This window comes from Lampris incognitus, chromosome 8, assembly GCF_029633865.1.
Source record: "Lampris incognitus isolate fLamInc1 chromosome 8, fLamInc1.hap2, whole genome shotgun sequence".
Taxonomy (NCBI): Eukaryota; Metazoa; Chordata; class Actinopteri; order Lampriformes; family Lampridae; genus Lampris; species Lampris incognitus.
Window position 1 is genome coordinate 30,817,357 of NC_079218.1, and position 17,556 is coordinate 30,834,912.

Consider the following 17,556-nt stretch of genomic DNA (forward strand, 5'->3'; position numbering starts at 1 on the left):
GAGGGAAAAAAAAAGGTTTGAAGATACCCATCGACTTCTGCATGGACAGAAGATCTGTGCACGATTACTCTTTCACACACTGAAAGATGTGGATGAACAAGTTACAAAGAACATTATAAATTCCACACTTTTTGTGGAAAGATTGTAAAACTGATTCGGCAGCATCGACAACACTAATAACACCTGACTGTTGACCAGACTCAGCAGGCAGACAGTTTTTTTTGTAAAGCATACATCCCATCATTACTGCCTGGATTTGTTTTCAACATCAGCTTGCCACTCAAAATGATGAATCTATAGAAAATCAAATGAATGTGATAGTTACAGACCAACTCTTCCAGATCAGTTTCACTATGTTTACAATAAGTGACCAAAACAGGAAGAGAAATACTCCTGTATTTTGAAATCCTTTAGCTGAACTGGTTGTCCCTGGTAACTTGAGTTGGGGATCCCCCCCCCTTTTCTCCCCAATTGTATCCGGCCAATTACCCCGCTCTCTGAGCCATTCCAGTCGCTGCTCCACCCCCTCTGCTGATCTGGGGAGGGCTGCAGACCACAATGTCTCCTCCGATACATGTGGAGTCGCCGGCTGCTTCTTTTCACCTGACAATGAAGAGTTTTGCCAGGGGGACGTAGCGCGTGGGAGGATCACGCTATTCCCCCCAGGTTCTCCCTCCCCCGAACAGGCACCCCTACCGACCAGAGGAGGCACTAGTGCAGCGACCAGGACACATACCCACATCCGGCTTCCCACCCGCAAATACTGCCAATTGTGTCTGTAGGGACGCCCAACCAAGCCAGAGGTAACATAGGGATTCGAACCGGCGATCCCCGTGTTGTTAGGCAATGGAATAGACTGCTATGCTACCCCGATGCCCCGATTTTTACATTCGTCACTAAGTATTTTGCCCAGCAACTCGACTTGGAACAGCAAATGACCCAAACTCACCAGGAAGTACTTTCAACCTCAATACTAACAAGAGGCGTTCAGATAAAACTGAGACGGCAATAATTTCAGCAACAAAAGGAAAAGAAAATAATGCGATGGAAATACACAAGTCATTTATGTGGGGAAACAACCCTGTTTATGTAACAGCAAAAATGATTAATATAGTCTAATACTGTGCAAAGTCATAAAAATGGAAAATTGGATGTTAAATCCAACACAAACAAAAGAGCTTTGGAAAATCTGTTGGTTTGTTTTTTTGTTTTTGTTTTTTTGGCCATTGCTAAAATAAAATCAGCAGTGGCAAGGGCATTTGAATAACCGCTCAGTCCACACAGTCACTGATTTATGTTAAATTATTTCATTTGTCGTATAGGACACTTAAAAAAAACATAGAGACATCTATATACATATTTAACAAGTGAAAGATCAGGTGGTCTTAAAATGCCAGTGCACTCTTAAAAAGGATGTTCGAATTATTTGCCTAGTTTGTAATATATTACATTAGTTGAACTTGTTAGTATTTTCATGACATTTGTTTTATCATCATTTTTTATTCCCATACATTTTGGTGACAAAAATAAAATACGGACATCCACTGTGCCAGACCTAGGCAGAGATGTAACGTTGGCACACCCGTTTTAAGAGTGTGGGAAAGACCACCCAATCTATATTTTTTTCTGTAGATTTACATCTAAAATTACGACTTTACATTTATGCACAATGATATGTAACTACTAAAAAACTAGATGTTTTTAGGGTCCTGAGCAAGTACAAGCAGGGTTCAATGGGCTCTGTGCCTGTTTGTAAGTACTGTAGGTGGTTAACACGAAATTAAACTGAAGTTTGTAGGTTTCACAAATGAAGCTGCTGCTACAGCTCGCTGACCTCACTAATGAAACCTTTACATGTTAGGTGTGCTTCAACAAGACAAACTTCTCAGGCTGTGTGAAGTTTGGGGACAGAATTGCTCTCAAATTAATAAGATGGGATCTGAAATGAGAAATGAAGAATTTGAGTGATTAGGGGAGAGCGGGGATGAAAGTAACACTTTTCAGATAAATGTGATTCTAAAAGATAACGTTACAGACAGAAACTAATTTTCCTTGTGATCAACAACTCACGTGTGTGTTCTATCAATACCAGGTGCTATTTTGTAAAATTGCGGAACAACTTCGGTGTAATTTGACTCTGAATGGAAGTTGCGCATTGTTACTTTCGACTCCGTCCAAGACAAAAGTAACACGCGGGTAGGTCAAAAGTAACGCAACGGTATAAACTTCAATTGTGGATATTATTCTTGCTTTCATTAAAGATGTCTGACAATGTTCTTGTTAACTTGTAATTGCAAACGTTGTCTTTTATTGCCTCCCCTCCCCCTTTTTCTCCCCAATTGTATCCGGCCAATTACCCCACTCTTTCGAGCCATTCCGGTTGCTGCTCCACCCCCTCTGTTGATCTGGGGAGGGCTGCAGACTACCACATGCCTGTGGTAGTCTGCATGTGGGAGGATTACGCTATCCCCCCCCCCCGCCCCCGAACAGGCGCCCCAACTGAACAGAGGAGGTGCTAGTGCAGCGACTGGGACACATACCCACATCTGGTTTCCCACGCGCAGACACGGCCAAATGTGTCTGTAGGGACGCCCAACCAAGCCGGAGGTAATACGGGGATCGAAATGGAGATCCCCATGTTGGTAGGCAATGGAATAGACCGCTACGCAACCCGGACACCCACATTGTCTTGTATCTTAATAAAAAAATATTACATTTTTAGAACATAGGGCCTAACAATAAATTATGCATAAACAGTTAACAGTATTTACAGTATTACTAACAAATTCTCTTTTTTATTCATTGTCACAGCTGTGTCATACACATTTTAATAAATGCTGTAATACACAGTGTGACCCCCATGAGCATCGGGGCGAAAGAAACGACGACGACTCCTCGTTACACCTGACTTGCTTCTATACTGAAAAACTCTCAGGATGTGTTAAAGTACTAAATAATCTGTCAAATGATCATGACTATGACACATGAAACAATAAAACACAACTTGTCATTCAAAAAAATTTACCGCTTGAGTGAATCTATTTACCATGATTCAAAACAGTACTTTAGGTTTAACTCCGCGAGAGTATGACGCAATTTATAAATAGCACGCGATTGTTCACGGTGTTGCATGCTGTATGTGCTGACGCAGTTAGACATAGAAGACTTGTACGGGCTCGGAGAAAATCGCTGTTACTTTTGTCCCGGTTCTCCCCTACTGACAGCAAAAAGCTATTTTCTCATGAATAGTTGCCACAATAGTCAAAGATTAACAAGCTCATAGACAGGTGCCTCTATTTTTCATAATGAATCCAATATTTTGCCACAAAATTAATCATCTACAATGACGAGCCAGAACTTCATGAGCACCTTGCTTGCCTAATATGCTGCTGGTCCTCCGTGTGCAGTCAAAACAGCATGCGCCTGCTGAGGCATGGACTCTACAAGACCCCTGAAGATGTCCTCTGGTATCTGGCACCAAACACTAGCAGCAGATCCTTTAAGTCCTGTAAGTTGAGAGGTGGAGCCACCGTGGATCGGACTTGTTGGTCCAGCACATCCCACAGATGTGCAATTGGATTGAGATCTGGAGAATTTGGAGGCCAAGACAACACCTTGGACTCTTCATCATGTTCCTCAAACCATTCCTGAACAATGTGTGTAGTGTAGTAGGAGGCATTATCCTGCTGAAAGAGGCCACTGCCATCAGGGAATACTATTGCCATGAAGGGGTGTACCTGGTCTGCAACAATATTTAGGTGAGTGGCATGTGTCAAATTGACATCCACATGAATGGCCAGACCCAGGGTTTCCCAGCAGAACATTGCCCAGAGCATCACACTTCCTCCACCAGCTTGTCATCTCCCCACAGTGCATCCTAGTGCCATCTCTTGTAGCCTTGCCGTTTCAGAGATGCTCTGACCCAGTCATCTGGCAATAACAATCTGGCCCTTGTCAAAGTCATTCAAATCTTACACCTGCCCATTTCTCCTGCATCCAACACGTGGACTACGAGAACTGATTGTTCGCTTACCATCTAATCTACCCAGACCTTGACATGTGCCCTTGCTTGGAGATGATCAACGTTATTCGGTTCACCTGTGAGTGGTCATAATGTTTTCGCTCGTCAGTGTATGTGGCATATTAAATCAGTGTTGAGTTTCTATTCCCACACCTTGCTCCTTTTAAGTTAAGCACCACTCAGGCTTAGAGACCCTATAATGTGGAACAGTCCAATACGCACACTTCTCTCCCAAACACAGAGACCAACGGACAAACCTGTTAAAACAACAAGCTGTAAATTTTGGGGCTGAGTCTTTCTACAGTGATATTTTAGATTTTATACATAACGTACTTCATTTTTATATCAACAATATTAGACAGCCATTAGTAAAAAAAAAAAAAAAACGCAAAGATCAGAGCCACAGACGACACTCCACTGATACCCAGAATACTCATACAAGTTCTAGGAATCTTTTTTTTTTTTAATCTCGAGTTTGAAAAAAAGAGCCAAGGAGCGAGATCAGACGGGATGTTCTATATGCACTTTGAAAGATGGTAAAGGTGACTTGGGGGAGACCAGGGGTTGATCCTTTGGAAAGTTACTTCGTTTTTGGGGCTCAAGTCAAATGTGACTTGTACATAATAAAGCTCATCTTGGATTATAAAATCCGTAACATTCTGTGGGTCCAAATAAACTCCATCAGAAATACACTTAAAGTGCAGCTCCAAGGATAAAGACATCATAAGTTTGCACACTGGTGTCCTTCACTGACTTTGATATGTTGAAAAAAAACCCCAAAAAACCCCAAAAAGTCCATGCAGAGTAAGGATCCAGTGATGTAGCCACTGGCCAAAGACCATTTCTCCTGAATTTGTATGATCCTCCCATTCTAGCAATAATTCTCAAAGAGGGCATTCCATACAGAGCTTACAGGTACAGTGGCAATAAACAGTTGGTATAGCACCAAAATAACCCGTAATGACGGTAAAGAATATCCTCAAGAGTATTATGGCTTTTACACGCCAGTTGAAAATGTATTTGGGGGAAATTACATTTTTTTTTACTGCAGGTGAAGGTCGTAAATTGAAATAAAAATTAAAAAAGTTAAATTAAACAAAAGAGATCACCCACCAGCTCCCTGCAAGACTATGCATGGCAACAAAGGCAAATCATCTGGAATCCATCTTTGACCAACTGGATTCCTTTGCTGAAATTATTCATCATGTATTAAAAACCAAATACGCATTTGCAGAACAAGGCCACTGGTTTCGAAGAACACTTATTAAGGTTGGTCAAATGAAATAAATGAAAGATCTATCATCAGAGGAGGGCAAACAAGTTCCAATAAACTTTATGTACATTATGCCAGGACAAAACTTATCAAATTGCCAAAAATGTGGCAGGGAGCAATTGGTTTTCTCAGAGAAACTTGGTCTTATGATTCACCTTCAGAAGACCAGGCGTGAAAGAGCTTTATTTGTTGATGTAGAACCTTGCCAGTGGATTAGCTATTAAAGTCGGTCCATGGCTAAAAGAAAAATGTGGGCACTTGTGTAAAATGTCCCATAGTCTGTTTTGAATATTCACAAATAGATACATTATAAACATACTACAACAGACAAAAAAAGCTTTGCCCCGGGAACCAGTTGACAAGTTTAGTCCCTTAACCCAGTCTCATTCAAAATGTCTGTGCTCTTGTCATGTGGGATTTCAAAGAAATAAGCCCCCGACCTGTTTCACGTCCCATTGTTTGAGGGACCAGGCTGACTGAGACAGATATTACACTTCCATGTTGTTGGAGTTTTCAAAGTCAACTTCCGAAAATTCTCAATGAAGTTAACTGTAACTGTAACACACTTGTTAAGAAGACTAGTAGAACTATGATACAAATGAACATGAAGTTGTAACTGGGTTATGGCTGATATTTACTGAATATCAACTTGAACTGGCTCTTTCGTAAATTTCTCACTTATCAGACTTTGGTCTTGCCTGGGTATGAAAATATACAAATATCTTTGTCTCCACAAAATGCTGTACCCCTTGAACTTCATCCGGAGAATATTTTAGCATTTTGACTGTTCTCAACTATATCATGTACTTTTGCTCTTGCAGATATGCCAAGAATTTATGATTGCTATTTATGTAGACCTGAATAGCAAAATATAGAAATACACGAATAATTGCTCGGTTTTAGTTCACCGGTTTTATTAAAAGGTGGGTGCAGTTCTACTGGTTAATTAGGACTGCAACATACTTTCTGTAACAAGTGCTCTTCACTTGTTCTTCCTTTTTTGCCAATTTACAACACACTTTTATTGTGCAACCTTACCCCAAAAGGACAACGAAAAACAAAACCTTTTTGAAAACATTGTCATCTACTACTGCATCTTGATTACAACTCAAGACTTTATATCAACTTTTTTAGGGAACCCGACAATATAACTAAGGTTCTGACTTTTGGAACAAAACTTGGAACCTCTCATTGGCTTAATGGGAGGAGCTGCTTCCTTTGAAAGGCAACTTGTGTGTAAACCCGATATTCTAGACAAAACTAGATCTGTCCCTCTGATACACTATAAGATTACAGTCCAACATGGACTCAAACTGACTGGCGAACTGAAGAGAAAATGAAGAAAAATTCCGAAGGCCCAAATAAGAAACCTGATCAGAGCCTACAGGGACTTTTGTTCAACTGATTGGGAAAAAAATAGGAATCCAAAAAACTAATTGATGACAATCCTTGGGGTAAGTCATCCGAAATGCAGAATAAAGGGAAGACGAATGATTTCCACCAAACACACTGACACTTGTGCTCACAGTGGCAAGTGCCAATCACTCTGACATCTCAAGTGCTAACTACGGCACAGGACTGAACCTCGCTGATTATAATTTAGCCACATGCTGTGACTATGTGTTCAACCACTAGGAATCTCATAGCTGTTGCCGTTACAGTCTGGTGGCAAATTTGTTAACAATTTTCAGAAGCCACCAATGGTGTTGCAGCAATAGCTGGTACTTTTGTTGCACTGATGCTTGATTGGCTGTTGATAGAGTTCACATCCCCCAAAACTTGTTTTAACAAACCAGGAAGCAAAGGTGACCTTGATGAACAGTCCTCTGGTGGGTGGGGTGGGGGTGGTGGTCTAATGTCCAGGATGGTGAGGGGTGAAGGAGGGAGGAGGAGAGAGGGACAATGGGCTGCCCTGTGGGCTGGAAAAGAGTGTGACATCTCCTCCTGATGGAGAATCTGTCCCCGCCTGGGAAACACTGATGGAGGACAGGGTGGTAAGGGGATAAGGGTAGAGGGTAGAAAGGTATATATGGGGAGATAGAAAGGGGGAAGAGGGAAAGAAATAAAGCCCAAAGTGGAAGAAAGAGAAGCAGAGAGAAGAATATATGTTAGTTAAGACAGAAATGGTGATCGCAAGAGGGAGATCAAAAGGTGAAAAGATTGAGATAGGCAGATGATGGAAAAGAGAAGATGGGGATCCAGAGAGAAAGAGGAAGAGAAAGAGAGAGAGAGAGAGGGGGAGAGAGAGAGAGAGAGAGAGAGAGAGAGAGAGAGAGAGAGAGAGAGAGAGAGAGAGAGAGAGAGAGAGAGAAGAGTGACAGGGATATGGAAAGAGAAGAGACAGAAACAAATATCACACATCTGTGCATTTTAAGTACAAGATAGTGTGTGTGTGTGTGTGTGTGTGTTGTGTGTGTGAGAGTCTGTGTGTGTGTGTGTCTAAGAGTACATCATTCAACTGCTCAAGTTTGGAGGCTCACCTGACAGTGTAACTGGTGTGGTGGGTGGGATCTGTTACCCCTGCAACAAAAAGCTTCTTGGGTGGGCCGTCAGATTCCACCCCTCCTGAAACAGATAGAGAAGAGGGTTAGGAAAAGTGGATCTACCAAAAATTGAGATGACAGAATTTACACAAACTATGGAGTACCGCAAATTTATTTTTTAAATGCCTAGTTTTGGGCGTCCGGGTAGCGTAGTGGTCTATTCTGTTGCGTACCAATACAGGAATTGCTGGATCGAATCCCTGTTACCTCCGGCTTGGTCGGGCGTCCCTACAGACACAACTGGCTGTATCGGCAGGTGGGAAGCCGGATGTAGGCATGTGCCCTGTTCGCTGCACTGGTGCATCCTCTGGTCGGTCAAGGCGCCTGTTCAGGGAGGAGGGGGAAGTGGGGGGGAATAGTGTGATCCTCCCACACGCTACGTCCCCCTGGTGAAACTCTTCACCGTCAGGTGAAAAAGAAGTGGCTGGCGACTCCACATGTATTGGAGGAGACATGTGGTAGTCTGCAGCCCTCCCCGGATCGGCAGAGGGGGTGGAGCAGCGACCGGGACAGCTCAGAGAGCAGGGTGATTGGCCAGGTACAATTGGGGAGAAAAAGGGGGAAAAATCCCCCCCCCCCCAAAAAAAGCTTAGTTTTAGCCAAGCAATGGCTGATGTATTCTTACAAGGCCCATCATGCTTTTATAAGTTGCTAAGCTAACTCTCGTGGAATACTGGGAACTAGTTCATTATCACCCTTGTTTTCTCTTAATTTGATAACTTAAATGACCACTACTCCGATTTTCAACTATATCTACATTTATTACTCATAGGGTTTCCATGTCTGTAGCAACCAATAGACCTTTCAATTTTGTCTGTATTGCCACAGACCTATTCACACAAATTAGAAACATCTTTCAATACACCCAGCTGTTCTCTGTATGTATAACATCAGTTTTACACATAACCAACGTTGAAAGAACCAAAAAAAGGGTATTATGACTTTTGGGGGCAGCAGGATGGCCTAGTGAGGAGGCTTTTGTTAAATTGGCTATACCTATCAAGGTATATCAAGGTATCCTACAGTACTAGATGTTCAAAGAGGGGTCACACTAGCTGGCTTACCCTGTGCCAAGGTTCAACTGTTACCACTGCATGTGTCTAGGTTTTGCATGTGTCTAGGGTATTGTTGCACATGATACACAGCAAAGACACTCTAACATGTCCATCTAAGAGGCCTTAATAGAATATGACACTAACACTGCCAGGGTTAGGGGTTTCTTTGACATTAAAAATGTGTACACCTGATAGTGTAAGGTACTTCGGATCAAAGTCCACCTAAAGGAAACACACATACACAAACACACGAACACAGACATACGTGAAACACAGAGATGTATTGTTTTACCTTTTCTCTTGAGTGGAGTCAGAGCAGGCCATCTCAGAGTAGAGCCCACTGCTGGCCTGAAGGAGTGTGAACACACAGCTGGGATTTGAGCATATTTAAAAACGAAGCAATACAATGCCACAAAAACAAAACAAGTAGGTAGACAAAGAACAGCCTAATAGAGAGAGAAGGTGGGCTGGCAGACAGACAGGCAGTCATACAACGGTGGGTTTCCCAAATGTATTGTAGCATTACGTGTCTTGAACTGTCTCTAGAAGCATGTCGCACCACATGTAATTGGTGGAATATTTCATGAACCAATGGCATTTTCAGACTTCCGAGATAACCAGTTATCTTGTAATGAATTATAGTATGGCAATTTGCAGTGGTCGTAACTCTATGGACAGGCCAACTTCCTCTTGGACTTGTTTTTTTTACCTTACCATAAAAAAACAAGTTAATTTACACCCCCCCCCCCAATCGAGAGTATAATCTATGGGGTTGCCCAAATTTTTGAGTAGCCAGCCAGATGAAAAAAGTAGCTGGCAAAGAAATGCTTGTAATTTTTACCAAAATAATAGACAAACCTTACCATGTGTTGATAAAAGCATTACAATTAAAATAACATGTATAAACCTTTTATTGAAGGCCCAATGGTCAATTAAAACAAACATAACCTGGCGTCTATGCTTGCCAACATTTGAGAAGGGTTTAATTGCTAATTGGTTAGCTCATATTAAATTGGCTTAAAATCAATGTGCACATCAAGTTCAGTCTGGGGACAACATCATAATGTGCATCTGGAAATCACAGTGGTCAGGGCAGGGTATTCTATTCTTATTGTCCATATCTGATAGTCCTATCCCAGTTCAAGTTAGCATATTTCCCACACCAAATGAGCTATGCCCTCCTTGAAATAAAAATAATTTATTTTCATTTGAAAACAGTCGAAAAATAGACTAACCAAATTTGCTCAGCTTTATCATCCACCCTTTTTGCGCAAATGGATTTTTCCGCCTCCTTAGACAAGTCCTACCAATGGGAATTTACTCTCTCTCACAGAAAATTCTGACCACTGAACTGAAACAGTTTTGGTCAACCATTGACATTCCAACCAAACATTTGACCAATTGACCAATAAGGTTCAGCCCTATCCTGAAGCATGTCAGGAAGATGTCATGGAAGGGGTCTCAGCATCAGCAGAGATCCCACCCACCCCAACCATGAACTGTTCTCCCCCCTGCGTTCTGGGAGGCGCTACAGGAGCCTCAGAGCCCGTACTACATGGCTCAAAAACAGCTTCTTTCCCCAAGCTGTTGCCCACCTGAACCTGGCTACCCACTGAATGCCTGTGGATATTTCCAAATATTTTTTGCACTTGTGCTCTTTTTTAACTTATTTTTAGCTTTTGGTTTTCATCTGTGTATAACTTATACTGTGTTTTCTGTGTTTGTCTATGTCTGTCTTGCACTGTTTGGCAAAGCCGCAGCCCTTATTTCATTTTTAACATGTGCGTGCACATTGTTTTTAATGACAATAAATTGAATTGAACTGAACTGAATTGAAACAGACAGACAGAAAAGTGTATGACACATAATCGCAAAACCCTTACACAGAAAGTCTTACCTAACACTGCGAGCAAATCAAATTGCAAACAAAGAATTAAAAAGTGGATTAATTACCTAAACCTTCTGGTAGGGCTTGGGGAGGAATTGGGCGTGACACCACTGTCCTGTGACTGGAACCCCTTAGATAAAAAGACCACAGAAATCAACATCAAACAGCAAGACAGGAAGTAAATGGTGGGGAAAAAATGAAAAGTATGTCTGTTTATATCCATCCATCCATTATCCAAACTGCTCATCCTGCTCTCAGGGTTGTGAGGATGCTGGAGCCTATCCCAGCAGTCACTCGGCGGCAGGTGGGGAGACACCCTCGACAGGCCACCAGTCCATCACATACCCCCCCCCCCCCAACACACACACACACACACGCACACACACACCTTGGGACAATTTAGTATGGCCGATTCACCTGACCTACATGTCTTTTGACTGTGGGAGGGACTGGAGCACCCGGAGGAAACCCACGCAGACACGGGGAGAACATGCAAACTCCACACAGAGGACGACCTGGGACGACCCCATAAGTTGGACTACTCTAGGGCTTGAACCCAGAACCTTCTTGCTGTGAGGCAACCATGCTACCCACTGTGCTGCCCATGTCCGTTTATATATCCTTGGTAATTAAAGAGGTCCAAAATGGGAAAATCCATTCATTAATCTATCCTGTGGGGATGTATGTTTACAGCTTCAATGACAATCCAGATTACCTATACTGTAACTCACAAATTTTAATTACATTTATCAGTCTTGATTTGAGGAACAAAATCATTTTCCAGCAATGTATTTTCAGAACACAATTTTAAACCACAGAACCCACTATAAGTGAAATGAAAAGTTTTAATGTTGCCCATATGCCATTAATTCACAATTATCAAATTCAAGGGTTCTGCCTACTTTCAATTCCAGACTTTTTTCAGACCTTGGTTCCTAGACTTGGAGATACAGTCCTTTTCCGTAACAGCTATAGCAGTGGTACTCAATCATGTGCCATGGAGGGCTGAGAAGATGCAGGTTTTCATTCTGACCTGATTACACACCCGCTGACTTGATGGATTTGTTCTTCCTCTTTGGTTGATGGTGTGCTAATTAGTGAAATCAAATGTTGTGGAGTCCAGTTGGAAGGAAAACCTGCATTCACTCGGTGGGCCTCCATTGCACATGGTTGAGTACCACTGAGCTATATCGCCTTTGGATAGGATCGGCACTGCTGCAGCCTACTCCAACTCCCAGAGAGGAAAGATCCATGCACCTAAAGTTAAAGGAATACCACCTTCCAAGTCCTTGTGCACCCACCTTTTATCATATTTATTATAAAAATAGTGATAGAGCTTCTCAAAGGACAAGATTTAAATTAAAATCTTTAAAATATTTTGTTCCTCCATACTATTAATTACCTTTTTTTCTGGCAATTTCTACACCTTTTTAGACCTGGAAATCAAGAAAATAATTTTCCATATTTTCAAGATAAGCAAGAACCAAGAAATTCAGAAACCTTAGTCAAATTACATAGTAATGCACAATTACTGTCATGGTTCTAGAAAACACTTTGTCATTGTACATACATACAATGAAATTGGTTCTCTGCATTTAACCCATCCTCTATACACACACTAGAAACAGTGGGTAGCCTTGTACTCTAGGAGCAGTGAGCGTGGACCAACTCCATTTCTTTGTCATTGTCTTGGTCTGGGCGCAGGGAGGAGTATTTACCTTAACATGCATGTTTTTGATGGTGGGAGGACACCGGAACACCCGGAGGAAACCCACGCAGACATGGGGAGAACATGCAGACTCCACACAGAAAGGACCTGGGACAGCCTGGGGTTCGAACCCAGGACCTTTTTGCTGTGAGGCAACAGTGCTAACCACTGGGCCACCATGGTTCTGATGATTAAGTGATCTTTAACTGAGTGGAAATGCTCACCACTGATGTGTGATCATGCCATTGACTGACTGGAGGTACCGGGATCAGGGTGGAAGCACTGGGAAAAGAGAGAAAGAGAAGAGAGAGGGTTGAGAGAGAAAGAGAGAAGTAGAGAGAGAGTATCAGCCATATAAAATGAAAAACGGAGAACAGAAGAATAGAAGCAGCTGTCCTGTGTGTGTGTGTATTGACATGTTCCAGATCAGTACCTAAGTCTCTGTAGACTTCCCCTGAGCATCATCTCCATATTCTCCTCCTGAATAACCACAGATAAACACATGCACACAAACCCGAATCAGCATAGCACAGATCCAGTGACAACATTTACTCCATTACACCAGAGCATAATGAATTAAGCTGAGTGACATGAGTTACTTCAGTTGGAGCAGATAACCAGTTATAAAGGGTGAAAAATCACCTTAATCCAAAATGATCTCAGAAGGAAAATGGAAGGGGAGAGAAAAAAAACAAAACAAACAAACCCCAATATCATACAGCGCCTGTTCTAAACTGCAAATATAACTTCCTCCACAGATGACCGCACTAGGCAAAAGCGTAAGGGAGTGCACCTCTCTGATGGCCGAGGGGAATAAACCGCCGTTCTTGCAATCCGCTCGTCATGTGGCTGGGAGGTCCGTATCCCAGACTCGCCGTAACCAGTCATGGCCAGAGCGTGCATGGGGTAAGGCCTTCATTAGGCCAGTGTTTCCCAACCTAGTCCTCAAGGAACCCCTATCCTGCAGATTTTCTTTGCAATCCTAAATAGGTACCCGTTTGTAGTTATTCAACCAATCAGCAATGAATTACGTATGTCAGATGTTGCACACCTTGCATAATTAAGTGCTGTGAGATGATTGGTTGAGTAAGTACAAGCAGGGCTACCTATGCAGGGTTACAATGAAAATCTGCAGGATAGGGGTTCCTTGAGGACTGGGTTGGGAAATGCTGCATTAGGCCACCCTTACCCGAGGGATAGTGGGTGTAGATCGGTGTAGTGTTCGGGGACTTGTCGTTCTCCAGCGACCCCTTTGGCCCATCCGGGCACCTGCAGCCAAGCAACCGAAAGCATTCTCCCTACGTCTCCTTCGCCGCCTGACAGTAATGCAATCCATGCGAGGCTTCAGCATGTAAAATAGCGAGCAGCCGACATGAGTTTGAAGGAAACTGGTGTTACGACTATCTCCTTCCTGTGGAAACCTGAGCCAGGGGAGTTATTCGACAAGAGTTCCGGCCATATGCCATTGGGTTAATCGGGTGGGATAAGGAGAAAAACTAGAAATAAATGTTTTTTTTTTTAAAAAGTGAAAGGGAGTTTTTTGGGTATGAAGCTAGCGTACTATTAGGAGTGGGTCTTTTTCTCCCAAAAGTTGACTTTTTATATAGAGTGCATAATGTCTTGTGCAGGCAGGCTGTTGACCTACCACAGGCTAACAATACACTACTTACCACTGCAAACTGGTACTATTTCATCTTGTTCAAAGAATGCTGAATCAGTTCATCTGGATACAACATTTATTGACTGATATGTTTCCAAACGTATCTTTCAATAAACGTTGTATCCAGATGAACTGATTCAGCCTTCTTTGATTTTCTTACCTGGATTACTGAGCATGCATGAAGACATTTCATCTTGTTCTTTTCCAGAACTTAAGGTAGAGTGTAACTCTGAATATGTGCTACATGCAGCACATTTTACACTTTTGGGTCAATTTAGTCAGGAACATCCATCGCTACTTTGCCAAACAATATGTTGTGATTCTTATGAAACTTCAATTTAGTGGAAGGAGCTCAAAATAATAACTATTTCCATGGGCAACCTTAGAGCATCATTTGGTAGTGACAATGACTGTTTCACAATTTTGAGGTTACTTTAAGAAAATAAATCGGGGGTCCATCCATAAATAGGGCTTGACCCAGCAATTGCTAACCCAGCAGTCTTGCTCACTGAAATATAACTGGCATTAAACCTAAAACCTTCTCGTTCCAAGACATTCTCTCACCACAGGAAACATGGCTACCCAGTTCCACTTTGGCAAACACATGCTTATCCCACACGTGAAGTCATGTTAAAATGTAAGGTAGGTGTGGTCGGGGACAAGTGAATCTCCACCCTCCCTCCTCTTACCTGTCTCTTAGGGTCTATTCTCTCATTGGACAATGAAAAAGGAGACAGAGGAACAACCTGCTAAAAGAAAAAAAAGGTTAGGCACCCAGATACACACATACTCCCTCTCTGTCCCCCTTCTTCTCTGTCTCTCTCTGTCTCTCTCTCTCTCGCTCTCTCTCTCTCTCTCTCACACACACACACACACACACACACACACACACACACACAATCAAAATGAAGAACACTTTTTTCTCCTGCCCACTGACAAAAAAGACATTTATGGTGTTGTTAACAGTATTATTGGGATAAACACAAGTTGATTAACAAGATGTTTATTGCTGCTTTCTCTCTCTCTCTCTCTCTCTCTCTCTCTCTCTCTCTCTCTCTCTCTCTCTCTCTCTCTCTCTCTCTCTCTCTCTCTTACTGTTGATAGCATGAGCACAAACCATCTTTCTCTCTCACACAAACAAAGACACACTCACCCGGGAAGGACAGCTGGGGTTTACAGAGACACTACTGCGTCGGTAGCGGGCAGTGTTCATTGGGCTGAACACTGTCATGCCATCACTGCTACACAACGAGAAAAAACAAAAACACATTTACCAAAATCCAAAGATATTAAATACAAATTATTGACAGTTACCAAACACACAAAGTCATATACCACAACACAGAAACATTTACCAAAAAGTTATAAACAAAACATACAAATATTTACAAAACACTTACAAAACACAGACAAACAAATAGAAAGACTTTTACCAAAACACACAAATGTTTACCAAAACACACAAACTTCTGCCAAAATATTTGCCAAAGTACAAAGGCAGTTTCCAAAATACACGTACAATTATCAAATCAAACAAAGCAAACAGGCAATAATTCAGTATCATCATTCACCATTTTTCAATGGTTTTGCATCAGGATGAAATTTGGATATTGTCATATTATGATACACAATTTAGCTGTCTAAATTAATGACAACAAGAATCTATTGCCTAAACTTTCTCAGAAAATAATGAGAAAATGAGGTCTGAAATATTTGAGGGGAGTATTATTTTAAAACTATTTTGGTTTGATATTACAGTTTACATTAGGAGAAAGTTCTATGCAATGAACCTTAGTGAGATTCTTAAATATGGTATTTTTACATAAGCAGACATGTACATTGAGTGATGTACAGCAGTAATGTACATCGATATCACGTAAAATCCCCAATTTTTGTTCTAATAATATTTTCCATATTGCCCAGCATCTTTCACACGGTCAATCTGTGCGTTAGTTTATGTTTTTTTTTCACGATTAAACTCAACCAATATCTACTCCCATGGAGAATTAGTCTCGACCTGTCAGACTCCCACTCACGCATGCACGCACAAAGATAAGACACGCATCATCAAGTCTTCGAACACCACGCCAGTTTAGCCTGAGCAAATATGTCAATACTTTAAGATCAGAATCGATCAATTCGATACACTCATTTCCTTAGTGCCATTGGATCACATGCTGTTTTCAATACTGCTAGAATCCCCTACATCCGCAGTGTGCAGTGCTAGGATGCTATCGTGTTTGTGTGTATAGAAAAACATGCATGGTCACCGGGCTAACATTCGTACTGCTTTTTTTTCTTGCACTTAATGTTAAGTCCTGTTGTCCCTGTTTGTTGGAGTGCGCGCTGTTGAATCGTACCAGTTTGTCCATTTCTATCTGCGTCAATGTGGATTACTTTGCATGGAAGAGATGTAATACCACTGACCTGACACTAGTGATCATGGGAGCGCTGTTTGATCTACGAAGGGCCCCGCCTCCAGAGCCACCAGCTGCGCCTGCGCACTGGTCCACCTCCATCCGTTCCATTATGTGTCTCTCCGGCCCAGCGCCTGACCGCGTCAGTTGCGGCAGTTCGACCGCTCAAAGGCGGCGTCGGGCACTACTCAAGCCCGGTGGAAGCCCGACCAGCAGGCCTCACTTGCAATAAACCCAGAGCCGCCAAGTCAGCGGGGGAGTATTGTCGGAGTCTTAGCCCTATTGCATTTTTGCCGATAAAACTTCGACAGACTGCGAACACTGTAAAACTGTTTGTAGTTTGAAGGCTGCGCTTTATCTGTTGCTGCCTGAAACGTAAATTTTGTGATTCCGAAAAAGCTGGACTAAAACCCGCACGTTATCACAGAACACTAAGTTTTGTTATAACATAGCGCTACACATTGCGCCACGATACCGTGGCTGCACGGCGTAACTTTAGAAATTAGTCCCAAAAGTGACGTGACTTTTACGATTAGCTGATCAGCTAACGTAAGAACTTGGTTTGCAAGCAGACCCAGTCAGTGTCGGAACAAACCCGCTCAGCAGCCTTTCCCCTACAAACCTCACGGCGTTCGCTCCTTAGACAAAGTTGCCCATTCCGCCCTCGGCGCAACCGACCAGCTCAAACGATGCGAGGAAAAAACCCCGAAGTATAACTATTTGAAAGATTTTACTATAGTCCCTCAGCAAATAGAAGGTAGTACATCATCTGTGGAAATAGCGCCACTGTCTGGTCATATGACATACTGGGTTTGCAGCAGACCCGCTGTAGATGACAGATTGCAACATGAGAAGTAAGGAAGAGATGAAGAGAAAAAGTGAGTTTATCATTGTGCCGCATTGGGGCATGTTGATGTAAACCATTAGTCAGTCCCGGGCTAATTTTTTTCGTTTTTGGGGGGGAGGCAAAACAAAAACTAATATCCCCTCT

General features: G+C 42.3%; 1 protein-coding gene across 6 annotated transcripts; it reads right to left on the reverse strand.

Moving 5' to 3' along the window:
- Window positions 1-7,111: 7,111 nt before the first annotated feature.
- On the reverse strand, window positions 7,112-17,329 carry LOC130116850 (P2R1A-PPP2R2A-interacting phosphatase regulator 1). Of its 6 annotated transcripts, none has more exons than XM_056284925.1 (9): window positions 16,576-17,329; window positions 15,302-15,386; window positions 14,838-14,894; window positions 12,922-12,968; window positions 12,713-12,770; window positions 10,846-10,910; window positions 9,185-9,240; window positions 7,775-7,859; window positions 7,112-7,270 (listed from the first exon to the last, which is right to left on the reverse strand). In XM_056284925.1, exons 1-9 carry the CDS (start codon window positions 16,674-16,676, stop codon window positions 7,147-7,149), a joined length of 678 nt encoding a protein of 225 aa, XP_056140900.1. In that variant the 5' UTR covers window positions 16,677-17,329; the 3' UTR covers window positions 7,112-7,146. The 6 variants fall into 6 exon arrangements, with proteins under 6 accessions (XP_056140900.1, XP_056140898.1, XP_056140899.1 ...); XM_056284923.1 differs by having other exon boundaries at window positions 14,838-14,897; XM_056284924.1 differs by having other exon boundaries at window positions 15,302-15,389.
- Between the last annotated feature and the right edge of the window lie 227 nt (window positions 17,330-17,556).